This window comes from Aythya ferina (assembly GCF_964211825.1).
Source record: "Aythya ferina genome assembly, chromosome: 23".
In the NCBI taxonomy this organism is placed as follows: Eukaryota; Metazoa; Chordata; class Aves; order Anseriformes; family Anatidae; genus Aythya; species Aythya ferina.
The window spans coordinates 2,264,679-2,291,652 of NC_140321.1; the positions used below are offsets into that span (position 1 = coordinate 2,264,679).

At 59.8% G+C, this 26,974-nt stretch overlaps 2 protein-coding genes and 1 long non-coding RNA gene across 8 annotated transcripts; 2 read left to right on the plus strand and 1 right to left on the minus strand.

Moving 5' to 3' along the window:
• Nucleotides 1-16: 16 nt before the first annotated feature.
• Nucleotides 17-17,976, minus strand: NMT1 (N-myristoyltransferase 1). The gene is made up of 12 exons (XM_084496791.1): nucleotides 17,797-17,976; nucleotides 10,892-11,003; nucleotides 9,549-9,693; nucleotides 7,100-7,218; nucleotides 6,323-6,414; nucleotides 5,527-5,643; nucleotides 4,906-5,076; nucleotides 4,373-4,481; nucleotides 3,218-3,388; nucleotides 2,815-2,982; nucleotides 2,170-2,307; nucleotides 17-349 (listed from the first exon to the last, which is right to left on the minus strand). The coding sequence occupies exons 1-12, from the start codon at nucleotides 17,922-17,924 to the stop codon at nucleotides 329-331; spliced, it is 1,491 nt and encodes a 496-aa protein (XP_084352917.1). The 5' UTR covers nucleotides 17,925-17,976; the 3' UTR covers nucleotides 17-328.
• LOC311423140 lies at nucleotides 11,014-16,908 on the plus strand. The gene is made up of 2 exons (XR_014685592.1): nucleotides 11,014-15,545; nucleotides 15,764-16,908. It is a non-coding gene; the product is annotated as an uncharacterized lncRNA (long non-coding RNA).
• DCAKD (dephospho-CoA kinase domain containing) lies at nucleotides 17,536-26,390 on the plus strand. Of its 6 annotated transcripts, none has more exons than XM_084496797.1 (5): nucleotides 17,536-17,801; nucleotides 20,489-20,606; nucleotides 22,469-22,672; nucleotides 24,751-24,838; nucleotides 25,351-26,390. In XM_084496797.1, the coding sequence occupies exons 2-5, from the start codon at nucleotides 20,495-20,497 to the stop codon at nucleotides 25,634-25,636; spliced, it is 690 nt and encodes a 229-aa protein (XP_084352923.1). In that variant the 5' UTR covers nucleotides 17,536-17,801; nucleotides 20,489-20,494; the 3' UTR covers nucleotides 25,637-26,390. The 6 variants fall into 6 exon arrangements, with proteins under 6 accessions (XP_084352923.1, XP_084352919.1, XP_084352921.1 ...); XM_084496793.1 differs by lacking the exon at nucleotides 17,536-17,801 and adding an exon at nucleotides 18,119-18,354; XM_084496795.1 differs by lacking the exon at nucleotides 17,536-17,801 and adding an exon at nucleotides 18,761-18,844.
• The last annotated feature ends 584 nt before the right edge of the window (nucleotides 26,391-26,974 follow it).

Genomic DNA, 26,974 nt, shown 5'->3' on the forward strand with positions numbered 1-26,974 from the left:
AAAGATTTAAAATATATATAATATATACTTTTATTATTCACCCGTTAACTCCATTATATGCCAATCATGAGCTAGTTTCAGCAGTTACATTCCCTTGATCACGTCTTTACGAGGATGCAATTAAATCAAAACAAAGGAGACCACTGCCGGCGCTGGGGGAGCCGTGGCCGGCGCTGCGTGATGCAGTCGTTAAAATCAGCCGGTGTCTGCGTGGCTGGCTCGCTCCCACCGCTCCGCACGCGGCTCCGGTTTTGGCAGAAGCAGCGAGGGCAGCCCCTCTGCTGGGCCAGGCTCCTCCGCGGCGCTGCGCTCTCCTCGTCGGGTTCGCTTACTGCAACACCAGTCCGACCTGCGGAGCCAACGGAGGAGACGCGGGTCAGGAAGCGCCCGAGCACGAGTGGCTGCAGCCCCACACCCGGCTGCGGTCAGATGCAGCTCCCTCGCCACGCCTGCTGGGGGGCTCTGCTCCGTTCGCTACCAGCGCTAGGAGATTTGAGACCAATGAGAGCTGCGGGCAGCTCCCTGCTGGCTAGCCGAGCATGCTGTGTGCGCACAGTCCCTCAGATCTGGGGAGGTGACCAAGGCCAGGGGTCTGCCCCAGCTCCGCAGCTCACAGCTGCGTGACAAGCCCGGATGGTCTGCGAGAGCGAGGACAGCAGAGAGCTGTACAAAGCACAGAGCTCCAGGGCTCCAGCAGCTGGGGTGATTTGATTTGCTAGTCAAGGTTATCTCTAAGCTAATAACAATAGATTTGGGAGAAGCTGCTTCCTGACAGGTCCCTCTGCAGGCAGCTGGCACGCTGGGCGCTCCCTGGCTGCCGCAGGACGGATGAGCTGGTGGCTGTCCCAGGGATGTGCCTGCAGCGCAGGGTCGGGCTCAGACCCAGGCTCCAAACCCATCAGCGCTCTCGGCGAGGGGAGGAGTTGCTTAAGCCTCCCAGCAACCTCTGAGAGCTCTTCAGAAGGCTCAGTGACAGAGCAAAGCTGCTTTGAAGAGCGTGGATTTGTAACCTGCGGGTGCTGCGTGACTCAGAACCACTGGGACAGCAACCGAGACACCTCAGCTGGAGAAGGCCACAGAAATACTTAATTCCAGGCATTAGTCAACCTGTCGGACCTCACACCTCTGGCTACCTGTCTGCAGGGCTCTCCTGCTTTCTGCATGACATAGACAGAAACTGGCTTCACCAACTCTCCCAGAGAGTGCCAGCAGTATTCGCCTGCTGTCGCGATGCAGCACGGACACGAGTGCTGCAGCTGCTGGCTTTCAAGCTCCAGCCTCTCCACAGCTGTGAATGGGACAGATGCTGAGCCACAATGCCTTCAGGGTGGAGATGCTGCCTAAAATGGCCCAGAGCAGCCATGAAGTCTACGGACAGAGCTACAAGCACCTGCAAGTGCTCAGAGTGGCGAGGCGGGGAGCAGGCTGCTGGCTGTGGGGGCAGTGCAGCACCCACGCTGTGGGTGACCACGCTTGCAGAGCCCCCATCATCGTGGGGTCCCTCACAGTGCAACCCGACGGCCCTTGGGAGCGCCTGTTCCCTCCAGGGGGCTCTTGTTCGTTGTGTCCCTCCGTGCCATGGCAGACAGACTGACACAGGCTGCAGGAGGACACCCAGCCCTGCATGGGCTCAGGGGCACAGCAACCACCTGCAGGCTATGGAGAAGTGACTGCTGCAACCACTGGTGTTACACCTGTGAACCTGCAGCCCTTTGCCCCTTCACAGCCTTAGCTCCCTGTTTCCTCTCTGTACCTTGCCTCCTTGTACAGAGGTCACCAGCGCAGACGTGTGTGGGGTTAAGGACCCTGAACCACTCCGGGGCTGCACCAGTGCAAACGTAAAATGGGCCTGGGGAGATGGGTGCTCTTCTCCAGGGCCACCCCGGTGCAGACACACTGGGGACGGTGGAGAGGAGCACATGGTGTCACGAGATTCACGTTACTGAGTGCAGCTTTGCAGCAGACAGCAGCTGGCCTGGGAGCGGGCGTGTGTGAGGGCAAACCCTTGTGCTCGCACGGCAAGGATGTGGCAGCCCGCGGGCAGGATCCCAAGGATCCCTGCAAGGCGAAGAGGCAGTGCCCAGCACCGGCAGCCCATTCATCTCCCTGGGGGCTCCGTAGGGATGAGACCCCGTCCCGCATGCTTGCCGGACCCCACAAGGCTCTCACCTTCTCTGGTGCCATGCTGGGACACTTCCAATTGTACAGGTAATACTGCAGGTTCCCGTCCCCGATCCCAAACTTCAGCTTCTCCAGGAAGGTTTTGTTTTCCATGAGATCCAGTGCATTGAAGACGTCGAATCCTTTCTGCAGAGGCAAGACAAGGCCATCAGCCCCACCTGCTTACACGCTGGGCAGCCTTCCTCCTCTGTGCGTGCTGCCTGCCCCCGCTCTGGCCCAGCTCTGCGCCCCCAGAAGGAGGGAGTGAGGGTGCTGGGGATGAACGTGGCACTGGTGTTCCAAGTTATATCTGTACCTATTGCCATATATCTGTAGATATCAGACATACTGTACGTATCCGTAGATAACATGGCAATATTGTTTGCTCTAAGAACTGAGTGGGCACCCTGAGCTCAGCTCAGTGCCAGCTGTGTGCCCTGACCTCACAGGCTCAGGCTGTTTGGGTTGCAGACATTGCAGGATTTGGCTTTGCACAGCCCTGGGGGGGACGTACAAGCCCTACCCCACTGCCAGCCCTCCCCACAAACCCAGGAGCAGCCAGGCGATAAGAAATGCTCGTGGGGAGCTGCCTGGTGCTCCACGGCCCCGCTCCCAACCTGCCCAGCCCCACCACGCTGCTCCGCCAGCGCTCACCGACTTGGCGAGGATGAGAGCATCGCTCATGAGGTCAATGAGAGGCGTCTTGGTGTGAACGTTGTAGAAGGAGTAAGCAGCTTTCAGACTCTTGTGAGTTGGGTGGTTCATGATGGTGGAGGGCAGTGTGTAGAAGCTCAGGAAGTCCGTCACCTCCCCTTGGGCGCTCTAAAAACCAAAAGTGACACCTCTGTGACACCGCAGCCCCTCAGAGGCACATTAAAGCCTGCTTAGAGCCTCTGAGGGGCTTTGCCAGTGTCATTGTGCACATGCCAGTGCCACCAAGAGCTCCCTGCGAGCAGGCTCGGGGCAGCCCAGGATGGAAAGGCACCACGCTGCAGAAGCTCCCACCTCCCACCGTCCTCCCAGAACCTCCCCCCCAGTCTTGTTCCTGCTCCCTCACCTCTACCACAAAGGTGTCGATGATGTTCTCCTGAGGTAAGAACCAGTGCTCCACCTCCTCTCGGCTCATGATGGGTGTCAGGTGGAAATGCTTCAGGTACTCGGTCAGCAGCTTGTGCACTGCAGAGATATCTTTGTGCTCCATTGGCCGCAAGCCGGGAGTCTTGGGAGTCTACAAGAAGTGGGACAAATCATTTGCACTGCTTGTAAGGTGGCTTTTCCCTCCCCAGGACTCAGCTGCCTCAGACAAGCAGCACGGAGCTGCTCTGTGCTGAGATCAGCCCACCTGCAGTCCCACAGCCCCTGCCGAGCCCTCTCCCTCCAGGCACTAACGACACAAGATCCCGGCTTTCCTCCAGGTCTCTGCTCCCGAGCACAGTGGGGATGGGCTGGGAGAGGTGCCCCGGGCATGGCAGGGTGCTGCACGGAGCTGCCGTTATTTCCCGTTTGACTCAATTCCTGCTCTAGGGTTGGGATTGCTCAGTGAAGCCCAAATGAAGCGGCACAGGCTGTTTCTGGGTCTGGGTTCCTGCACAAAAAGTAGCCACAAAACAGCAGCTGCTGCCTTTGCTGACACGGGAGGCAGCAGACAGGAGCCATGTGCTGCCCAGCGCTAAACCAGCGTTCTCCAAATGAGGCGAGCAGCTCCGACCGACAGAAGGAAGCAAACAAGGTCAGGGAAGGTGGTGGCAATTTTAATGCTTTGTTTTTCTTTTCTCCCATATCCAGCTGGGGAACTTCCCCAGCAGGACAACTGCAGTGACAGAACCGATCAGTTTGACTGAAGAATGAGGGACTAACCCAATTCAAGGTCACTCTGGGGCTGTGTTTGGACAGATGAAGGCCGTCATATCTGCATTCTTGTTTTACTAGGACGACAGGGTATGACTCACCACGAAATAAAAGATCACAGGGTCCTCTAGTTGCAAGAATTTTCCCTTAAAATGCAGGTACCCAGGCAAGATAAATAAAAATTAAATAAAGCCCAGTGGCTTGACAAAGCCATTTACTACATGAAAGAAACCCCAGTTCTCCAGGAAGAGGGCTGAACCTCAGCTGAGGTGGTTGTGTGCCTGATTCAGAGCCTCATCCCTTGCTCAGCAAGGAGAAACTCACGATCTCTGCCTCCGCAGCTCACAGCCCTGCTGCCACCCACCTCGGGCAACCGGTAAAGCTTCATGGTACGTTGCATAGTCATGTTCCTGCTCAGGTGGGAGAATTTGACCTCGATGAGTTTCCGAGGGTTCAGGGAGCGGTGCCAGTACCTGCAGAAACACACTCGCTGTGGGAGACTTGTTCTTGGACAGCAGCAGGCTGCAAGAGCACAAGGTTCTCGTAGCTGCCATCAGAGGGCAAGCGAGAACGTTGCAACAGCTCACCGAGGGGCTCTCACAGGCCAGGAGCTCCTGCAGAGCAAAACCAGGGCGGCCTGAAGAGCATGTGCTACAGACTCTGCTGCCTTGTGATAAATGAGCAGCTTAAGCAAAGCTGCTGGACTTAATCCCTGAAGGACACCACGGGGAGGAGAAACCTGGGCTGGAGTTGATCTGTCCTGCCCTGGGGAATCCCGCACCTGTAAGCGCAGCCGTCCTGGCGCTCTGCAACATGCCACGGAGGGATCCCAGCACGGGACGGTCTGCAGAGGTTTTCGCTAGCCCTAAATCTTTTTGGAGAACTGAAGACACTCACCTGCAAGTCCCCACAGGCTTCGGCAGCACCACTCCCGCAGTGTAAACAGCCTGAAATATTCCCTCCAGATGAACCCGCCGCGTGATCTCACGGATCAGAACTGGAGCCACTCGTTTTGAGCGCAACTTTTTGTGGACGCACAGGAAGTTTATCTCCACCATCTTCTTCTCTCTTGGGAAAGAAACAACGCATAGCATGAAACCCAACTGTCCTGACCTGGGAGGATCAGCCCAACGCCCTGGGCAATTTACTTCCAGCCTCTTCAAGACACAGAGGACTCAAAGCTCCAGGGAAGGCCAAGGGGTAAGGTCTGGATTTGGAGAACTCTCATTTAAGCTATTACCCAAGATTTTCCCAGGAAATACAGTCTCCATCCAGCCGTGGAGGATTTCTGTAAGCCAGAGCTCTAAGCTGACCTCACTCGCTGGTGAGCCAATATCCCCCTTCGTGGCTCTCAGCGCCAAGACATCCTTGCACAGAACTTTGCCGCCCATCTTAAACATTCCCCAGCTTCTCCTCCAAGCAGCAAAGCATCTCCATGGCTGAACAGCGTAGAGCTGGCTCAGTCAGACCTCCTGGGAATGCCATCAAGGATGAGAAATTCAACTGAGCAGCACTTACGTGTCATAGATGTGGATTGTGGCTGGAATCGCACTGATAAATCCAACCAGCTTCTTGCTGGAGACAACTCTGACACCGCAGTGCCACTGGGGCAACCAGCCTGGGGGACGCAGGGCCCTGGAAAAGAGGCGGTGGTCACATCCCACCTAAGGTCCCCCGTGCATCTCCTTCTGCCTCCCACCTCCCTGCCTGTCCTGGGACACTCTGAGTCCTGCTCCAGGCCACCGAGAGCCGTGGGCGTGCAGGCAGGAGGACGAGAGGTGACCACGGTGTCACAGGGCAGGACGGCTGGGATCCAGGGACATTCCTGCACTCTGTGGCCGAGGCCAGTTCTCACTGGCAACACTGGAGCAAATCTGTGTTCCTCGATTCATGAACGCCCTGAGGAAACAGCAGCTCAGCTGTAACAGGTCTCCAAGTGTTATTGCTGGCAGCATTACTTGGCAGTCACCTTCACCCTACAGCTCTGGGTCACTGGGAAGCTCCTCAGCTACCAGGATTTTTGCAGCACTCGAGGGATGAAAACAAAGAGGAAAAAAAAACAAAAAAAAACAAAAAAAAAAAACAGTTTGGGGCTCCTGTATCTGAAAGAAGCCAGAAGCAGGCAGGACTGGGAGAAATCCCTCTCGCACGGTACCTGGGACGCAGCTCCCAGACAGACGTGTGGTGACAGATGGGAAAAGAAGATTTTGGAAGGAGGTGAGAAGGGATGAGCAAAGGCAGCTGCAGTGCTATCACCGGGATCAAGCTCGCTAGCATCCAACACCCTCTGCTCCGCGGTGGCAGTGCCACTCACCACAGCAGGAACTCAGGAGAGTAGTCGAAGCGGAACATGTTGTCGTCGTCTTCCACGTAGTTCTCGTTGAGGAGTGTGTACAGCTCTTTCAGCTAAAGCAGGAGAGATTGAGCAGGTCAAGCGAGTCAGTCACCCATCACACCCCCAGCTGCCCTGAAATGGGACCCAAACGTTGTGCGGCTGCAGAAATGGAGTTCTTGTTCTTCCCCATGAAGAAACCAGGCAAACCTGGCCAGTGTGGGACGAGAGCGAAGTGCACGCTGGGGGGAAGTCAGAGTCACCCAGCTCTAAGGAGGTGTTGAGATGGAGAGCTGCTCGGAGCGGTGAAAGGTATGTTCCAGTCCCCAAAATCACCCCCAGCAGTCCAAGCACTGAACTGCTCACCATGCTCCAGAGACACCCACCCAGCGTGTGCGGGGATCTTATCAGTGTGCACAAATACCTCAAGTGGGGGAGATGGAGGGATTTGGCCAACCTCTTTTCAGTGGTTTGTGGGGGCAGGACAAGGGGCAATGGCCATAAAATGGAGCACAGAAGTTCTGCACCAACATGCGAAAGAACTCCTTCACAGTGAGGGTGACGGAGCACTGGGACAGGCTGCCCAGGGAGGTTGTGGAGTCTCCTTCTCTGGAGGTATTCAAGGCCTGTCTGGATGCCTACCTGGGCAGCCTGCTCTAGGGAACCTGCTTTGGCAGGGGGTTGGACCTGATGATCTCTGGAGGTCCCTTCCAACCCCTACAACTCTGTGATTCTGTGTGCTGAGCTGCCTCTACTCACCACGCCTCTATCCCCAAGGTCCAGGGCGTCCCAGGTGAAGCCCTGGGGCAAGGTGTATGGCTCCTGACGGATGTTGTCTTTGTCTGGTTCAACGGGACCGTGGGTGTTCACCACTTCTCCTGCAAGAGAGCAGGGAGACATGGAGACGTGCTCTGCTCTTTGAGGTCAAGTCTCCATGACTCTCGTCTGACCAACACGCCTCGCTTCCGCAGTCCCACCCTCGCTGCTGCTGTTTCACCCGTCCGTTTTGGGACGTGCCACGTGTTCAACACAACATGGGCAGAGACTCAAACCTGCTCTTTCAAGGGCAACGGCAGAGCAAAGCAGGCAGCAGAGAGGAAGCGACCGAACTGATCAGAGCTTCAAGGCCACAGCAACATCGGCTGTGCCCACAAGCACCACCATGGTGCCCCTACCTGCCTGCCTGCTCGCCCTGCAGCAGGGGAACTCTATGCAGAGCTGTAAGCACCCCGTGCACACGCGCTGAGGATCCCACAGGCTTGCTCTTCGCAGACTGAGCCAGCCCAGCCTTTCCTAGCCGAGCAGAACTTCAGCCTTCAGCCAGGCAAAGCAACCACAAGAGCACGGCCTTCCCCTTCTCCAAGCCCCAGCACCAGCCAGCAGTTTCCCATGCTCTGCTCCACCTTCCCCGCAGCCTCGGCCGGTGGCTCTCTCCCTGCCAGCTCTGGCCCTGCCATTTGGCAAGCAGCAGGGCTTCCTTCCCGCTGCGCTTAAGTGAGAGCTGCCGCGAACAGGACAACTTTTGTTCAAAAACACTGACTCCTGAAGCGCTCGATTCAGCCAAGAGGTGTTGGGTAAAGCACCAGCTTTTTCAGAGATGTCAACACAGCTCTGCAAACAGCAGCATCACTTGAGTGCTGCCAAGAGAAGCACACCCCCCCGATTAGGAATTCCCTTAAAAAGGGATTCAAAAAGGTTTCCAGGCAATGGGGAAGCAAACAAAACCCGGAGCAAGAACTGCCCCCGTCACAGCCGAAACAGGACAGGTTCCTGAAATGCTCGCCCATGGCAGTGCCCTCTGTTTTGAATAGGTGCTGAACGACTCTGAAATCTGGCCCCAAAATGCTGCAGCACTTTTGCTACCAGACCCTAAATAGCCTCGTGCATGTAACGCTGCGTGCCAAAGTGCTCCTGACCAAGTGCCAAGAGACACAGTGTGACCGTCAGCCAGAGCGTGGCCAGCAACGTGCTGCACTGTGGCTGTGTTGTGCCTCTTCCTCTCCACCTGTTTCAAGAAACAAAATGTTTTTGAAATTTCCACCTACCAGGGTTTACCGAGGCAGAAATGATGTTTGCCACGTCAGGATCCTCTGGTGAAAGGGGCAAACACAAGATCAGACTTTGCTGCCTCAGTAACCCCGTGCCCGGGGTATCTCACAATGGTCTTCCCAGCATGAGCACAAAGAGGGACCAAAGCTGAGTGTCACTTCCAGCAAACGGTCCTCTGAGAGCAAACAAAGCCTCAGACTGGTGCTGACAACATGAAAAGGGAGTCGGTCGTGGTGTTTGCAGCAAGAGGGGCCGGACACAACCGTGCCAAGTTTGTACAGCTAATTGCAGCCACAATAAGCTTCGGGGAAATCTGGACACCGTGGGCTTGGGCTCGTTCGCTAGTTCTCTGGAGCTCTGCATGGATTTTGCTGGGAGATGCAGGGGGAGAGAGCAAACAAAACGATCCCAGGCACCACAGGAGCGCTGCAGATTTGCTCCAATTAGCTCGGGAACGAGCTTTCCAGCAAGGCAGCTCTGCAGCAGCCCACCCCTCTCTATGCTTCTCTCTTCCTTGCAGGTCTGCTCAGCTGCTAAGCGCTCCTGCCATGCCGAGAAACACCTCGTTACCGACAGCAAATCACTCTGACACACGCTGAAATCACTCTGACACACGCTGACAGAATCAAGAGCGGATGGGAGGAAGGGCTGGAGCAAGTACTAGAGGCGGGAGGTGCGGTCTGGCTGCTGGCAGGGGGAGGAGGGCTCGGGAGGTGGGATTCCCCAAACTGGGATGCGCACCACAGCTTGGAGGTGCTGGTACTTGCTGTGTCTGCCCCCCTCCTCTCCCAGCCTGGGATTTGGTAAGAGGAAGACCGGCAACACTTCACGTGAAACTCTGCCACAATGGGCTCAGAAGGTCCATTTTAAGGCTAAAGAATGAGACTGAGGGATCCCAAATAGAGGAGGCACCAAAGCAGACATCTGAGGTGGCTGCTTGTCCTCCCCCGTCCCCCCAGCCATGCGTGCAGCCCTCCTGCAGCAGGGTCTGCAGGTGGGGGATCCGTGCTGACCAAAGCCCAGACACAGCAGTGAGGGGCCATCCAAGGACTCACTCGCTGGCCATAAACCCTCATAGCTCCCACGAGGGCTTCTTCGGACAGCCTGGGGACCACAAGGCAGGACCACGGGGTACAGCAGGGCGAGGGGTTGCACGTACCTAGCTTGGGCACCGGCTGCGTGTCCCAGAACTGGTAGCTGCGCTTGCTGGCTTCCTCCATGGTTTTGGCAGGGCCCTGACCTACAGAGAAGAGCTCGATGGCTTTTTGAATCTCCTGGATCCTCTCAGCAGGCAAAGAGTTGACCTGAGGGTAGAAAAGGGAGATGAAAGGACAAAATGAGGATGCTGAGCTAGCAGGTCTGTGATTCAGCTCCTCACACGGGGAAGCTGGGGCTGACCCTGCCTTGGTGCGCTGCCAGGAAGGGGAGATGAGCCTCCCTTTCCTGCATCTTCTCCTAACCCCCTACCAGATGGACAAACCCTTTTGGAAGCCACCTGCCACACACCTAAACCCAGCTACGGGGTGCCCCTGGGGCAAAGGGGATAGAAGATGAACCGCCTTAAGACACGTGGTGCTTGAGGAAGGTGCTGTGAGCACACAGAGCAAACAGCTCTGCCTCACAGCCACGCAGACCCCCTGGGCCAGCCCACACGTGGCATTTGGGCTTTCTGCAGTCTCTTCTCCCACTGCTTCAGCCCGTGACTTCCAGGTGAGTCACTGGGCACCGCGGGCCAGGACAACACACGGCGAGGCTGCGAGGCCCAGTGCGGATGAAGGACGCGCTCCTCTTCCTCCTCCCCACCCAGACCTCCAGCAGCTCTGCGCTGCAGTCGCGACCCCAGCTCCTCGCTGATTCCCCAGGAAGAAAGTCTGAAACCCTCAGAAAGCCCAACTCAATCCTCTGCACAGGCAGATAGACAAGATATAAGAAATATTTGGCTGACGGGGCTGACTTCCCACACTGGGGGTGCCGCCACAGCGGGGACAAACCGTGCGTGCCCCGAGTTCCCCCCCCAGAGCACCGGCTGCTAGCCCAAGAGGAGCAAGCCAGCCCCTGCTGTTCTTATGTTAATTAAGCAAAAATCAACAACATCGGCCGTGGTCCAAGGGGGAGGAAAATGCGCTCCTTGTGCCGGCCGCGGGCAGCAGAGGAAGCTGGCAGGCGGTGGCCGGGCTCGGTGGCACAGAGCGGCGGCTCCCGGCCGAACCCAGCTCATCTGGGGAAGGAACAAGTCGGAGGCGCCGGTCGGACCCCTCCACAGCACCCGGCTGTGACAGCCACTGAAGGGCAGCATTCACCCCGCAGCCCTCCCCTGGCACCTCCCGCGGCGCTGGGAATTCCCATGCGCCAAGCCAGGCCGGGGAATTGAATCTTGGGTCTTTTGAAGAGCCAAGTGGCTGAACACAACAGGCGGTGTCAGCCCTGGGAGGCTCCTTCCTCGCCCTGAGCCACGTGGGAGAGGTTTGGGACACTCTTGGCCACCGGGAAGGGGTCGGTCACCTTCACTGGCTGGTCCTGAGCCTGCTCAGGTTGGTCTCCTCCTTTCTCTTTCTTCCGTTTTGGTTTCTTTTTCTTCTTTTTGGCTCCGCTGTCATTTGCTGGACTCAAGCCACTGGGGAACAAAAGAAACATCATTGCAGCCTTTTACGTTTATTTTTAAAGGACACTTACACGGTCCTTACACGGTCTCTGAAGCTCTACAAAGAAAACAAAAGCTCCCTGTTCTGAACCCAAGCAAGCCGCCAGGACAGGAGGACCCCGTGCACGAGGGGTGCAGCCACACGCACTGTGCCCAGGATCCCTCGAGCCCAGCTCTTGCTCAACGAGCTCCCAAAATGGGACGAGCAGGAACATCTCCTGCCCCGGGGGTTTGCTCGGCTGCCCGGCTCCATGTGGGTCCAGCCCCAGGAGCAGGCACTGCAGCAGGTCCTGGCTGAGCCCCACAGAGGGACCGTGGCCAAGGAGGCCGCAGCAAAATTCACCCCACCTGCAGGGGCGACGAGCTCCGGAGATGGGTGGTGCTTAAATTGGGAAATTATTTTATTGTTAGACTGGGGCTGGAAAAACGAGCCAGGGCAACAGCTTCTCTTTGGGAGCAGAGGGTGGGAAGCGCTCAGGCCAGGGCATTGCGGCTCTCTCCAGGGATTTAGGGCAGGCCCTGGCCGTGCAGCCAGCAACCACCCCAAAGCCCCAGGTGTGAGCCCCTGCTCTGTGCCGGCAGCAACCCAACGTCGTGTCGGGACAAAGCACAGGGAGGCGCCCGTCCCCAGCACGGCTCCGTGAGCAGGGATCCAGCTTGGGAACACGCCCGTCAGCTCGTCCCCGCAAAGCCAGCGGCGGCTCTTCCACCACTCTCCCGTCACCCTCTTAAGAAACTGCGGGGTTGAGCAAGCAAGTTGCAGCAAGGGGAGGTGAGGGGGAGGCGGGCAGGAGGGCAGGCAGCGGATTCCCCCGAAGCTTTCGTGTCCTCGGCTGCACGGACGAGCTGCAGGGGTTGGCTGCAGGCGGCTCCTGCCCGATGGCAGCAGGACAGACAGGCAGTGCCGGTGTCCCCCTGCCAGCGGTCCCCAAAGCCAGGCTGCGGCCTTGGGCAGGGCCCAGGTGGGAATTCTCCGGTTGAAACGGCTGCAGAGGGAGCGAGCTGAAGCCACACCGCCCGCAGCACAGGGTGGCACAGACCAGGGCCAGCCACACCCAGCGGGCTCCGCTGACCCACGTGCCCCAGCTCTGCCCCATCCCCACGGCCTTACTGAGTTTGTCTGGCTAAAAAACGCCTGCCCCTTGGCTTTTCCCTTTTCACAAAGGACATCAAACCCTCGAGCGGAGCTGGAAAACCCAACCCGCACGGAAAATCCTCGCTGAGGAGCGCGGAGGCTTCCTGGAGAACCTCAGCCCGCTCACGGGCACTGGGGCTCCTGCCTCCCCTCTGTCCTGCAGGAGGTCTCGGGGCCACCCCACAGCTGCTGCCGAGGTCTCTCCATATGTGGCCACATCCTCCCTGGGAGATCATCTGCCTGCTCCCCTGTCTGTTAGGATCTCCCCCAGGCACAAAGCCCCATCCCGTGGCACAGATCACCACAGGGGACGTGCGGTGGCCTTCAGCACGTTGTCCTGCCCTCAGGGAGCCTCGGTGTCCCTCGAAGCACGCCTCAGACCCGCTCCTCCTTCCTCTTCTCTCCCCAGCTCCTTGTGCAGGTCTCCAGGGACCCAGCCCAGCACATTTTTCACCCTACAAATCAGAGGCTGCCTCTTCCTTGCAGCCCCAGCGCGACCATAGCGCTGACCCGGCCGGGCGGTGCATGGAGAACCTCCGGACACGTGGAAACCCCTCGGTGCGGCTGCTCCCGGGGCTCCTTAACGACTTCACCAAGCAGCAGATAGCGGTGAGCAGGGTGGAGCAGAGAAAGGAAAGAAGAAACACACTGGAAAGTATGCTGCGGCACCATCCAACTATTTCTTTCAGAAAGGCCAGGAAAAGGAGAGAGCCAGGAGGGGGAATAAGGCTTAAAAAAAAAAAAAACCTGGACGGAGCAGCAGGGGAGTTTTGAAACCAGGGGAAAGGGGAGCGAGAGCTGGGTTTTGGGGATGAAACAGCCAGGGCCGGGCGCAGGGCTGACTGCTGACAGCGAAGCTGCTCCTGCTGAGTGCTGCAGCACCCGACGTGCTGTGGAGCCATCGCCCCGGCGAGGCAGCGACCTGTGGCTCCAGGATGTCTCTGCACCACCGAGCAGTGACCGGGGCCGGGCTTCCTCCACACGCCTGCAGGAGGCATTTCCCTAGGAGATGATTCCTGCCCACTGGGATCCTCCACGGCCAGGCTTTTCCACATTTCCCCTGACGCTGCAACGCCCCGCGGGCCTGCTCTCTGTCCTCCTCATGTCCCGTTCGTGCTGCTCCTGCGGCACCGCGACCGAGCCCGAGGCTGAGGGGAGCCGGGTGCTTTGGAGCCGCCGCGCCGGTACCGGCGCCTGCTGCCGAGGCCCCTGTGAAACACCAAACCTAACGGCACCGCGAGCTGCTCCCAGAGCTCAGCACCTCTCAGACCGCTCTGGCAGCTCCTCTGTGTGCAGGGCAAGTCCCGGCATGGAGAGCGAGAGGCCGTCGGTGCTACCTGCGTGGAGACGGGCAGTGTTGGCTCGTGAGCACGCAGGGCAATGTCGCACCCGGCCGCTCGCTGCCCTGCTCAGGGAGCTCTTTGGCAAAGGCAGCTCAGCTCGCTCAGCGCCCCCGATCCCTGCAGGACTGTTTCAAGCACTTGCTCTGGCAGCTGATGAGGAAAAACCGTCTCTTCTCTCTGCAGGGACGGGCGGCCGGGGGCTGTGCGCAGCGGTGCCCGCAGGGGACGTCTCAGCTCTGCTCCCGGCGAGGGGAAGGGCTTCGACTTCACCCCGGGACGCAGAGGAACGCGGTCTGACATGACAGCACGAGTAATTACAGCAAAGCGGCCCTGACACGGCTATTGATTTTGGTGGCAGACGCGTGATGGGTTTTTTAACTCCCCGCAGAAACCCCGGCAGAGCGGGGAGGTGCTGGCGGAGGGGCAGGAGGCAGGACGGTGCCGTCCCCACACAGCGTCCCCTAGGGCGGCAGCAGCCGGGTCCTGAGCTGGAGGGAGGAGTGAAACCAAGCACCATGCAGACACCAGGGCTGCAACAGATCATTTCAGGGATTTCTTACCCATTTTGATAGCCCAAGCAGCAAAAGGGGGAGGTGTGAGCGCATCCCAGTGACCAGGGAGGTGGATGGGTTCTCCCAGCTGAGCGGTGCTGCCCTCACCTCGGGATGCTGCGGGTGTCGGAGGCGACAGCCAAACCCCTCCTGCCTTCTCCAGCCCCACCTGCCCGTCCCTGTGCATGCAGCCGGCGTCGCCTCGCTTCATAAATCAGAGCTGCCAAGTCCAAACTTCCCGCTAATGAGTCGAGCCCAAGCGATTTCACTTTACCGACACGTTAGGCTTTCAGGTAAAAGCAGGGAGAAAATCCTCCCTGATTTATGAGCAAAGCTGTCGTGACCAGGGAGAAATCGGGGTGGGCAGAAGCCCTGCCAGCTTACCCCCAGCAACGCTCAGAGGTGTTTTCTATTTTCACATCCACGTAGCGCACCCAATGCCCTCCTCTTTACCCGCCAGGGTGCCCAGTCCCTGCTGGTGCTCCCCATGCCGTGCCCTGCCACGCGCCCTCCCCTCCCATCTGCCGAGGAGCCGATAACTGTCAGCCCCGCACGGAGCCCGCGGCGCTCCCAGCTGTGCTCCCAGCCTCCCTCCTCTCCTATCTCCTTTTTGACCCGTGCTGCAGTGACAGATACAGTGGGTGGAGGAGGGCAGGCTGGCTGCGTTAGGGGCTATCTGTCTGGCCCCGACTTGCCAAGCACCTGCAGGATCTCTTCTGGGGGGCTCCACCACCCCCGAGCACAGAACCTGGTCATTCGGTGCTCTGGGCAAGGCGCCCTCAGTGTCACCTCCATCGCCTTTTCCTGCACTTTCCCCTGGGAACGGCTCCTCCAGCCAGAGGAAAAGGAGCCCACATGATTTTCTGCACAGTACTTGAGGCTCACAGCCCGAGCTATCTCCAGAGCCGGCCCTTGGAAGCCCCTCACCAACCTTCACCCAGCTCGGGGCCGCTGTCTGCGCAGCCCCGCTGGAAGCCGGCCGACATCGGGTGCACCAGGAAGGTGTTCCCGCTGCGCTTCTGCATCTGAAAGCTTTATTTCATCACACAGCAGGAGGGAAGCCCAAGGGGGAAGAGCTCAACGCTCAGCCAGGCCTTCTGACCATGCCTGGGCTGCTGCTGGCTGCCCGCAGCCCCCTCGGCTCCCCAAACCCAGCGGGAGCTCCCAGCCCTGAGCCATGAGGGGGGCTGTGTGAGTGCTGCTGCCATCAGAGCGCTTCTGCCAGCACACAGACCGAGACGTCGCGCTCGTGCTCTCAGCCTGCTTCACGCCTCGCCTAAGAGAGCCAAGAGGCCCCAACTCTGCTGGTTGCTCCTCAGGAACCAAGCTGGAAACGACAGCTTTGCTCGACGTACGTCTGCAACTCCTCCCGGGCACAGCCTCGCAGCCAGAAAGGCGCTGGGCGAGGAACGGCGTCTGTCCCGCATTTAGCTGCTGGCAAATCCTCCTGGCAAACCTGCGGCTAATCGGGCGCAGACGTAGGCAGGTAATCTCGTTAGGCTGCGGGGCGGAGGCGAGGCTGGAGCAGAGGGAGGCCCCCAGACAGCGGGGACGTCACCAAGCGGGGTGCGAGGGCAGCGGGGCACGGCGTGGACACACAGAGCGCAACGCCGTGCGCCGAGCTCGCTTCTGCCTGTCAGCCCCGGGGGGAAAGAGGAGGCAGCGGGTGCGAAACCAGGGAACTGCCCGCGGGCTCTCCACCAGCAGAGCGATGGCCCCGCGGACATGAGACAGCTGGGGCTGCCGAGACGTCCGCGGCACAGAGCGGTCAGCGGGATGTGTTGTGCCACAAAGTGACCCGCACGCTGCCTCCGTGCGACGGGAAGCCAGAAACGAAGCTGAGGCTTCAGATCTGGAGCGCCCGCGAGCGCAACGCCCCTCTCGCGCGCAGGAAATGAGGACGAATACGAAAGCTCGAGCCTGTGCTGGAAAATAAACTCAGCCGGCTTCGCCAGGGCCGGGCAGCCACTTCCCAGCGCTGACACGGGCCCAGGGCGGAGGAAACTCAATTCCTCTTTCCTGTCCTTAAAAGGAAAGGAAGTATTGCTATTGCTCTGCAAGATTTTTGTGTTTTTAAATCCCAGAGCCAAGGTCTGGTGACTCTCAGCACGAACTGGGCACTGGCAGGGGCAGGACTCCAGGCAGCGCTCTGCACACCCAGCTGGGAAATTCCTGCTGAAATCAGAGCTCCCCGTCCCCTGCTGTCCCCGTGGGCTGGGACAGCGCTCGCCCTGTACCAGAAACACGTCTGCACCTCAGCACAGCGGGGAGATAGGAAATCCACAGGACTGATACGCGTCGAGAAAGCAAACCACAGCCTCTCCTGCTCGGCCTTTTCTCCCCTGCGCAGCCCCGCAGCCAGAAGCCTTGGTGGGGGACGCAGTTGCGAGCGCCAAAATCTTCCTGGCCATCACTAGCCCTGCCATTTTAAGGTTATTTCCCAAGTTATCTGAGCTGGGAACTCCACAAGCGTGCTTGTTACAGGGCTGTCAGCTTCTGGTGCTCCAGCCCAGCCCTAGCAGGGGCAGGAAGCTCCCCTCAACTCCCTGGGGTCGCAGGGGGCGCGATGCCCGCAGCGGGGCACTCCGAGCGCTCCAACACACCTCTTCCTGGCAAAGAGCAGCCCAAACAGCTGGGCTGGGAAATAACGGCGAGAAAGCTCATCCCGTAATAGTGATTAAGTGCCGTGTCTCCTCGCTGCTTGGATCTGGTTTCCGCAAACCTAATCATGTCAGGGGGAAAGAAAAGAAAAATCTCCCCAAGCATGGCTAAACCTATTAAACCGAGACACTGTGCCACACCCGGGAGGCAAATAAAATACAAATGCACATCTGTGCTGTCACAAAGAAGGCCCCTGTCATATTTCTTGGGTGACCTTTTATTAACTTCGGTTATCGGACAGCCGACGTCAGCTGCTGACGGGGAGAGAAAAGCTCCTTGGGCAGCGGGGCCGGGCGAGCGGCAGGAGTGGGGCAAAGGCACAAAACCCTCAGAAGGCGGGGGGTGAAGCTTCGGGGCGCTCCTGTGCCCGCTGCTATGGGGCAGGGACGGGGACGCCGCCTCCTGCACGCCTCGGGGCAGCTCAGCACCTCGCGGAGTGCCACGGGCATGGGGTGGGGGTCTCACAGCTCCCCTCCTCCGGGCTCTGTGAGCCCCTCACTGCTTGGTTCAGCCCCTGGCCAGCTGCCTGCGGCTGCCCCCATGCCCTGGGCTGTGTCCCCGGCACTGCCCCGGGGATGCGGGGGACAACAGGGTGACGAAGGGCACCCCAGGGACGGCAGCGCGAGGCCATGGGGTGGCGGTGGCACCGTCGCAGGGTGACAAGCTGCAGGCCCCGGTGTGGCGCTGGGTGACACTGGGTGACACTGGGTGACACCGCGAGGGGCCGCGGGGGCTGTGGTGGGGGCAGGGGCCGCGGGGTGGCATCGCCCCGGGACCGGCACTCGGCTGAGGGTGGCCCCGAGGCCGCGCAGCCCCATCCCGTCTCCCATCCAGGCCACGGACGCGGCCGGCCCTGCTTAGCTTCGGGACACGCTCCCGCAACGGGAGTGAATGGGAGCCAGACGGCCCGCCCCCCCCCCGGCGCGATCGACAGGCGGCTCGGCCAATCGCAGCGCGCGGTGCTATCCGCCGACCAATCAGCGCGCGCGAGGGGCGGGGCACCGCTCACTTCCCGGCCGCTGCCCGCCTCAATGGGCCCGGCAGGCACCGCGGAGCGCGGCCCGGCCGCCGCTCACCCCCGGTTCGAGCCGCGCTCCGCCTCGTTCTCGCAGTCGCTGCAGTGCTCGCGGTCGTTTTCTTCCGCCGGTGGCCGCTGAGGCCTCGCCGGCGGCCGCCTCGCTGCTGTCTCACTGTCGTCCGCCATCTTGAGACGGGGCCTCGGCGGCTGCCGCGCCCCCGCAACAACGCGCGGCGCGATTGGGCGGCGGGCCACGGGGAGTGCCGGGAGCCGTAGTCCGCGCGGGCAGGCGGGGACGGGGCCGGGCGGAGCTTGGAACTACAACTCCCGTCAGCCTTCGCGCGGCTCCGGGGCGGGGCTGCGGGGCCGGGCGGACACGGCGGCGGCGGAGGCCCCCCGCTGCCCGTTTGGTTCCCGCGGTGGCGGGGAGCCTCCTCCTCCGGCCCCTCCGCCGCCCGTTCCTCGGGAGGGGCTGCCCACCCGCTTCCTGCACGACGGGGCGGACCGAGACCAATAAGCGCGGCGCCGATTGGCTGGGAGAGGGACGGCGCTTGGGGACAGCCAATGGGCGGGCGGGACACTGCGCAGCGAGTGAAGCCGGGCAGGGGGGCAGCGGGTGAGGGAACGGGGGGCTGCGGGCGGGGCCTCCGGGAGGGACCGGGGGGGCTCCAGAGGGCCCGGGGGGGTCCCGGCCCCGGGGGCTGCCCCCTGCGCCTGCCGCTCGAGCCGCTCGGCGCAGGCCCCAAACACCCCAAAACCGGTGAATTTGGGCCAAAAACTGCTCCTGGCGCTGCCGGTGGCCCCTGCGGGCTGCCTCCGGGGGCGGCCGGGATCCTGGCGGCAGGGGCCGGGCCCGCAGCCGCCGGCAGCTCCCCGCGGGGCCCGGGCCCTGGCGGGGCAGCGAGGCCCGGGGTCTGCGTCCGCCCCTCGCGAGGCGCTGCTGTGTCCGCACCGCCCTGCCGGGGGCCCTGTGAGTGCCCCCCCGGTGCTGCTGGAGCTGCCCCCGGCTGTGTGCTGGGGTTTTGGAAGGGGAAGGTGCCCGTGGTGCTGCCGTCGGCTCCCGGCAGCCAGGGAGCGAAGCCGCTTGGCGACGCTGCTGCTGGCAGGTGCTGCTGGCGGCCTCGCTGCGCTCCCACTCCTGGTTTTTCCCTCTGCAGAATTGCCTCCAGCTGCCGCAGAACACATCCAGCCCCTGTGGTGGAGCTGGGTCCTCTTTGTAGGACCGAGTCACGACAAAGGTGGCGTTTTCCTAGCAGCAAGGAAGCAGTGCTGCGTGTCTGGGATGCTCCACTCATCCCCAGCAGTCCTGCACACCCACGGTCCTGCCCTTAGCATGGTCCCAACAGCCTTTTGTGGGGGCCCACGTGGGCAGTAGGTACCTGGTAGCTGTGTGCTGAGCTCTTGGAGCTGGTGCTGAGGTGTATGGAGAGAGGTGTGAGATAGGAGCCAGGTTAGGCAGAACAGGGGCTGCCGTCAGGGCTGGGGCAGGCGGCTCTCCAGGAGAGGTGGTGGGAGCTGGATTTCCTTTGTCTGGCCAAGAGGAGGCTGAGGAGTGTCCAAGAGCAGACGGGAAGGGCACTGCCAAAGACGTGGAGCCAATTCCTGCTCAGCAGCACCAGCAAGGAGCAGCAGCCACCGCTGGGGCTTGGGAGGCTCCGGCTGGGCACGAGAGCTCCTGGCCCCTGAGGGCGTCATTGCCCTGGAGAATGTGCTGTGGAGCTGGGGGCTCTGCCCTTGGGGGTTTGCAGGACTCAGCTGCACCAAACCTTGTTCCCTGCTCTGCTGTGGGTGCCCTGGGTGCTGCAGGATTCCTGTGTTCCCAGCCCTGTGGTTCAGACACCACCTCGCTCACAGGACTCCCTACTTCTGCCTAGAGCCGTGCCTGTGCTGCTCAGCCTTTTGGTGAGAAGGTGAAAACCAGATTTAGGGGGTCTCAGGGTGTGGATTGAGCAGGGAGAGATCTCCCAGCGAGCTGGGACCTCAGTGCAGGAGCAGCGAGAGCTGCCGTGGGTCGGCAGGGTGGTTGCAGGGCCCCCCCCAGCCTCGAGGCTGTCGGCAAGCCCAGGCTGTGGGCGCAGTGCTGCCGTTGGGAGCTGACAGACACGAGCCCCATGCACGGAGCCGTGCCGCCTTGCATCTGTCGTGCTGTCCATGCAGTGCGTGCTGCCACAGACAGTTCAGGCTTCCAGGTAACGTGGGGATGGGATTTACTCGCTGGCTGCCGCGCTTTGCGGCCCGATTATGTCAGAGGTAGCTCATCTCTTACACCCCATCTGCTGAGATCAAGCAGCGCTCTCGCTATCAGCCCTCGTGTTCGTGGGCTGAGATGTTGGGGAAGTTCTTCCCGTTTGTCCCTGATTCTCGGTCACCCTCAGTAGCCCCGCCGGAGATCTCAATGTCCTGGAATTTGGGGCGCTGGAGGTGAGGCTGTGGCTTGATGCATGGGTGCTAAATGGGAGCAATCCCAGCGAGTCTCAGGGAGGTGCAGGAGCTTAGAGCTGGCTCAAACCACGCAGCCAGAATTTGCAGGGCCTCGGGAAGCCTCATTTAACCCAGCTGTTTTTCAGCCCGTGGAGCAGGGGCACCCAGCGCAGAGGATGTCAGACGTGTAATAGGGTCTCGGTGCCTCCCTGGAAGCGTGTGACTGAGCTCTGAATGAAGTCGCCTGTTTGCTGTAAATGTTTGATGGGCACAGCATGAACAAAGCAGCTGTGGCCCGGCGTGTTCTCAGCTCTCTCTTTCTGTTTCAGAGCACGATGTTCCTGGTCGGACTCTCGGGTGGAATCGCGTCGGGGAAGAGCACGGTGGTGGCCGTACTCCGGGAGCTGGGCTGTGCCGTGATCGATGCCGATGTTATTGCCAGAGAGGGTGAGTTGTGCATGGCTCATCTCTCCCCGAGGTTCCCCTGACGACTGGGATTGATGTGCGGTGAGGCGCAGACAGCAGAGGGTGCTCTGGGTACATCAGATGCCCGTTTCCCTCCCATTCCCCGGTCGATGAGGATGTGCGGAGCGGCTGTCTCGGGGGATTGGAACTGGGATATATTTCTAATCAAAAACAAAAAACCGGATCGTGTCCTAATAACAAATGCCCTGGGGACATCTTGCCCTGAGTTTCCCTCTCCTGGAGTGCAGTGCAGTCAGCGCTTCCTGGCTTTGAAACCAACTCCTGGCGAGAGCAATGCGCTCCTTACAGCGAGTCCCCTCGGCTCATTCGACTTCCTCCCTCAGCCCCAGGACACGCGTCCCAGACCTCGCTTATGGCAGGTGGGATCGCTGGTGCTGGAGGAGAATTTCCCTCTGTGCTGGGCGTTGCTTTCTTCTTCACACAAAGATCAGTCACAGAATTACTTGTGCCTTAACGTGCTCAGAAAAAGCAGCTGCGAATATCTCAGATCAGAGGGAACTGGGTCTGTGCTTCCACCCAGCACATCTGCATCTTGCTGCTCTGTTTGCCTGCCTACAGCAAAGACCCAGAAATCCAGATCTGCTGCAGCAGTGGGCCTGGAGCAGAGCCTGCTCTCCCCAGGTGCGACGAGGGGCGAGATGTCAGTGCCCCCGGGGAGAGCAGCGCTCGCTTCCACGAGGCCCCCTCGTTCTGTATGCGCGGGGCCTCGGGTCTGCAGCGGAGGAGTGGTGCCGGTTGTGTCACGGCCACGCCTGCGCCGTGCTGTTTGTCGAGGAACTCACCTTGTAGCCACTCGGAGCTGTGATGCTCCTACATCTTGCTGCACCGTGATTCCCCTCGAGGTGTGGAAGATTTGCTAGAGGTGCTAAAAGCCCTCAGAGACCATAGGAAAACACCCCAGATACTCGGTGTCTGTTTTCTGCCAATCGCTTCCTTTTCCTCCGATTCCCTTTTTAGATGTCTGTTTACTATGCGGATTTCACCCATACTGAAACTGCCTCAATGTGGAATTCAAATAGAGAAAGAAATCGGCCCTAAAGCCTTTTATTAGGTTGCCCTGAGGTTACAACCTGTGGCAACGTTCCTGGATTTCTGAGAGAAAATTATATACAGGCTGTCGTTCTCTGTGGTTAGCCCCAGCTTGATCTTAATTCTGGTTTTTTATTATTTCATCCTGTTCGTTGGTGATTTTGATGGCTCTAAAATCCCGTGTTTGTGTGATGTCAGAGTCCCTGCACATACCTGCTGTGAACGGATCTGTAGAAGGTTTCTGTTTGTGCTCACAAAGAATTTGGTGACTGAGGCTAACGACAGTGGAAAAAAAAAACCCTTAGTAACAGCCAGAGCCAACCACCAGCGTGCAGCCAGGCTGCGTTCCCCTCGTGTGAAGTTTCAGCTGAAGGAAACCAATCTCTTTAAGATCCCCCCCGCTCAAATCCTTGCCCTGCCTGCGGTGGGAACAGGCTCGGTCTGTCCCTGCTGTGACAGCAACTCCCTCGCCCGGCCTGCTGACTCCTCACCCGCACGTACGAGGCGGGTCGTGGCGCTGAATTAATGCCTCAGGGCGCTTCGATCTCTCGGGCGTCAGACCTCGAAGGCACCTTGGGCTGGGAGCTTTGCAGATGGGGCTCGTGCAGCACCGCTGCCAGGTGGCTGCGAGGCTGCAGTGCCGGGCTCAGCGTGTGCTGGCAGCCAGATGCGCTCTGCCGAGGAGAACGAGCACGGTTATTTAATGAACAAAACCCATTTGAGGCCGATCGCTGATGCAAGTGCTGGCGGTGCCGTAGAATTGTCTCTAACCTCCGGCTGTTTCGTGTTATCAGTGGTGCAGCCCCACTTGAAGGCCTATCAGCAGATAGTGCGCCACTTCGGCACCGACATCCTCCTGGAGAGCGGCGAGATAAATCGCGAGGCTCTGGGAAGCATCATCTTCTCCCAGCCGGAGAAACGGCAGCTGCTGAACGCCATCACCCACCCCGAGATCCAGAAGGAGATGCTGAAGCAGGTCTTGAAGTACTTTGTGCTAGGTAAGCGATGCGGGCCGTCCCCGCTCGCGCTGGCTTCGGCGTTCAAGTGGGGAGAGGGATGGGGAAGAGGAGGGAGCCGGCGCTGAGTGACGGCCTTTGTGTCTGCCAGCCCTGGCCTTTAGCGCCAGCGCTCGGAGGATTCGTTCCTGCCCTCCCTGCCTTTCACTGCTGCCCTTCACGTTCTTCTTCTGTGGTGTAAAGTACATCTGGAGGGCCTGAGAAAAGCATTGTGAGGCCTCTTCTGAGATTACGTGCTGGATAATGTCATACCTTCCGAAATGGCCAAGTATTATCCCCCGCTCCCGGCCTCGCTGGGCTTCGATGAAAGCTGCAAAACGCTTTGAGCCCCGATAAGGTGAGGAATGGGCTGACAGCTGTGGTTTCCAAAGTCCCGCTTTTTCCCCTGATAAATATAACAAATACAGCTGTCAAACTTGGTCTAATCAAATGCCAGATAAGATCACCAGCTGTTTTGGAGGTCTCCGCGTAGACAGAAGGATGTCTTAATAGAGTCAGACTGGTTCTGCGCAGCTTATCAAAGCTGAGCCGTGTGACAGCTGAATGGGGCCCCGCTCCCCTGGGCTGAGGAGGAGGAGGAGGAAGGGAGAGGAGCCCCAGGCCGGGAAGCTGGGAGCTAAACCGTGCTGGAGGTTCGAACCCAGGCCGCGGACGCAGAAGGAAGATGCTGTCCTGCCCCTTGGCGAGAGCGCTGTGTGTGTTCAGCAGGCTGCTTTGTCCTCATTAGTCAGGCTTTAATGATTTGGGATAGCTGGATGCTGTCTCTAAGGATTGCTTTGTAAGGAAGGCGCTATTGATCAAGCCATAGGGCAGCAAGAAGTCTCTCTATCTAGAGATGCTGGTAAAATGGTGGTTTGCTGGATGATTACGCCTTCGTCAAGGCTTTCGTTGCTGTGGGCAGGTCAGTTTGGGAGCGCTGGCTTGGTTTGTGAAGCCGAGACCCCAGTGAAGCTGGAGATGTCCCCGTGGCCGGCTGTGTCCGAGCAAACGACCCGGGGAAGCGAGGGCCCAGCACATGGCATTGTCCCTGCCCTCACCATCTCATCCAGGCTGTGCAGCACTGCCCCAAAAGCTGCTGTAGGAGCTTGGGTTCCTGCAGGCAGAGGAGCGGAGGCACGTGGAGAGGTTGGGATCAGCTGCAGGGCCCCAGAGGATGGAGGCTCACGGTGACGGACTCCTCCACCAGCTGCCCCTCGCGGTCACAGCACCACAGGTGGAGAGGAGGGGATTTAAAGCTTGCCCGCTCCAGCCAGCCCCGAGGCAGGCTCAGCTCTCCTCTGCCCGTGCTGTCCCCAGCCGTCCCCGTGGCTCTGTGCAGGAGGAAGCCCAGTGCTTGGTGCCACCGACACTTTTCATGCCCAGCCCTGTCCCGGGGTGCAGCCAGGAGGGGTCTTGGGGCTGTGTGCGTGTTTTGGGGGTGTTTTAAAGAACCTTGAGGGATCCTGGTGAGTTCTTCGGCCCTGGAGCTGTACCCGGAGGCATGCGCGTGTTTCAGCTGCGAGAGGTTTGCAAGGATTTCCTTGCTCCCCTAGGGAACAGTGGGACTGCTCCGCTAAAGCTTTCCAAAAGGGAAAAAAACTAAGTTGAGAAATGAACTGGGAAGCCTTGGCTTAACTGACTGCAGCCTGGCAGAGACTTGGACAGCCAAAAGAGAGAGGAGCAAATTGTGCTGTGGGCACTGCTCCCCGCGAGAGGCCGGCGAAGGCGCTGAGGCTGCCGCTCTTGCCAGCAATGCACAGGCGCTTTCATTTGAGCTTCTTGTTTCAGCTCCTCATTATATTTCTGCAGCTTCACCTTTGGTCTGAGATCATCCAGGTTAGGGTTGTTGGTTTTTTTTTGTCTTTTTTTTTTTTTTTTTTGTCTTTTTTTTTCCTGTGGAAGCTTGGAATTGAACCGTTTCCTCCTTCCAAGGGAGGAGGGAGGAGGGCAGGCGCGCTCTGCTCTTCCCTCCGGAGCAGCTGTAAAGCTCGAGCAGCTGTGGCTGCGCCGCACGTGCGGGGCGAGGGGTTGGGGAACGCGAGCGAGACTGCTCCTTTTGGCGGGGGCTGTCGTTTCTGCAGGCTACCGCTACGTGATCCTCGACATCCCCCTGCTCTTTGAGACCAACAGGCTGACGAAGTTTATGAAACACACGGTCTTGGTTTACTGGTAAGTGCCACGCGAGCCACGAGAGGCCCAGGGCGCTGCCACGTCTCTCGGGGGCTGGGGGCAGCTGTGCCATCCCTCCCCTGCTCTCCGGGGAGGATTTGGCCGCAGCCTTGGCGTGAAGCTGTGCAACACGGCTCTGCTCTGTGGGTGCTCACAAGGAGCAGCACCTTCCTTCATCCTAGAGGAGGAGTGCCACAGTCTTCCTATCAAGGTTTCTCTAAATGTAATGGCAGTTGCTGTCCCTGGGGCTCGCACAAGCTGTGTCCTGTTGTTCTGGGCAGGCTTTTGGGCACCACCCTGCTCCTGTGGGCCAGGGGAGTGCCAGAACCATGCAGCCGGGTCCACCTGGGCAGCGGGGTGGCAGTTGCTGTGTTCTGGCACATCTCTCCCCCCTATCCCGGCCATTTTCCCTCGTGCCCAAGCCAGACGAACCCCGTCAGCGCATGGGGTTGGCCGCAGACCCCTTTTCCCTCCCATACCCCCGTCTCAGCGCTGCCTTCCCACCCTGACAGCGACCCGCAGACCCAGCTGCTGCGGCTGATGAAGAGGAACGGGCTGTGCCAGGCCGAGGCCGAAGCACGCATCGCCTCCCAGCTGCCGCTGGACGAGAAGCGCAAGCTGGCGAGCCACGTCATCGACAACTCCGGGGACCGCGAGAGCACGCGCCGGCAGGTCCTGAGGCTGCACGCCCGGCTGGAGGATTCCCTGGACTTCCTCTGGGCACGGCTGGCGCTGGGGGCGGCTGTGGCTGGGCTTGGAGGGCTGCTGTACCTCCTCCTCCAGCACTTCATCTCTTAAATCACCTTTTTTAGGGGCTTTTTTTTTTTTGTCTTTGAAGGGCCTGGATTTCCAGGTTTGAAAAGGGCAGCGAAAGGCCACCTGTTTTAATGAGCTTTGCCAGCTGAATGCAGACAGGGGGTGAGGCGTCTCCTTGCAGCCTTCCCAAGGTGAATACGAGTTTTCTTCCAGCACCGTCTCCCATCTCCTTTCTTTAAGTTCCTGCTCAGGTAGTTGCCCACCCATCTGTGGGGTGGGGTGGCTGCCCCTGGAGGGGATGAGGTTCTTGTTTTCCCCCTTGTGGACCTGAATGCTGGGACTTATGCGGTGAATTCAGGCATTTCAGTGTCTCCTGGGGCAGCCATGGGGGCTCTCAGGTCCCGGGGCTGCTACCGGTTGTCCCCAGGTTGGACCCCTCCTAGTGCACAGCCCCAGCTAATCGGAATTCAGGTGTGGGATTTCCCCTTATTCCGTGTTAAATGTGTCCCTGCACACGGGATAGGTGCTCAGCTGGCTGCTCGTGGTCCCTCTGCCCTGTATTTCTGCAGCATCAATAATCCTGTGGCCATTCCTGGTGGGTCACCCCTGCTGAAGGGGGGGATGCTGAGGGTCTGGGGTCTGGGACCTACCCTGCAGGGGTCTGGGACCTGCCTCAGGAAATGCGATTGCTGCAGTTGGAGTTCGCCTTCAGCAGCTCCCTGGGGGGGGAGAGCACGAGTCTGGGCAAAGCGGGTGCTGGTTCCTGGCGTTTGTTTTAATAAAGCACTGAACAGCAGCCGGCTCCCCGTGGCTCTGAAATCTCCGGGCTGCGAGCGCTGCTCTTTTCCTGGCCAGCTCCCAGGTTGTTCCTTTGCCGGGGCACGGCTGCGCTCTGTAAAGTTCACCGCGTGTGAGCAAAGCTTATGAGTGCACTCGTGCTTTCGTGGTGCTGAGCCCAGCCCTGGTCCCAGGGAGCTCCACGGGCAGCAGCCGCAGCATCAGCTTCCTCGCCAGGCTCAGGGCTCAGCCCCAGCTCAGCTCTGGGCTCTGGGCCATGGCCCCGTGTTGGCTCAGGGGCTTGGGGCGTTTTGCTGAGGCTGAGCTCAGTGCTTTACCCCCGGGGAAGCTGCGTCCTGCTGCCACCAGCACGTCTGGGTGTTGTGGGGAGAGGTGGGTGCTGAAGTTCTGGGCACTCGAGGCTCTTGCCTGCCCTTGCTTGTGTGCGGTGGTGTTTGGGCTCGCCCCAAGACCCTGCAGGGTGCCTGGGCTCTGATCCACCGATCAGCTCAGGGCTGCAGAGCAGCAAGGCACCATGCCCCCCATCCCCAGCACCAACCTCTGGCACGGGCACCTTTCCCAGCTTGTCCCAGCCCGTGTGCG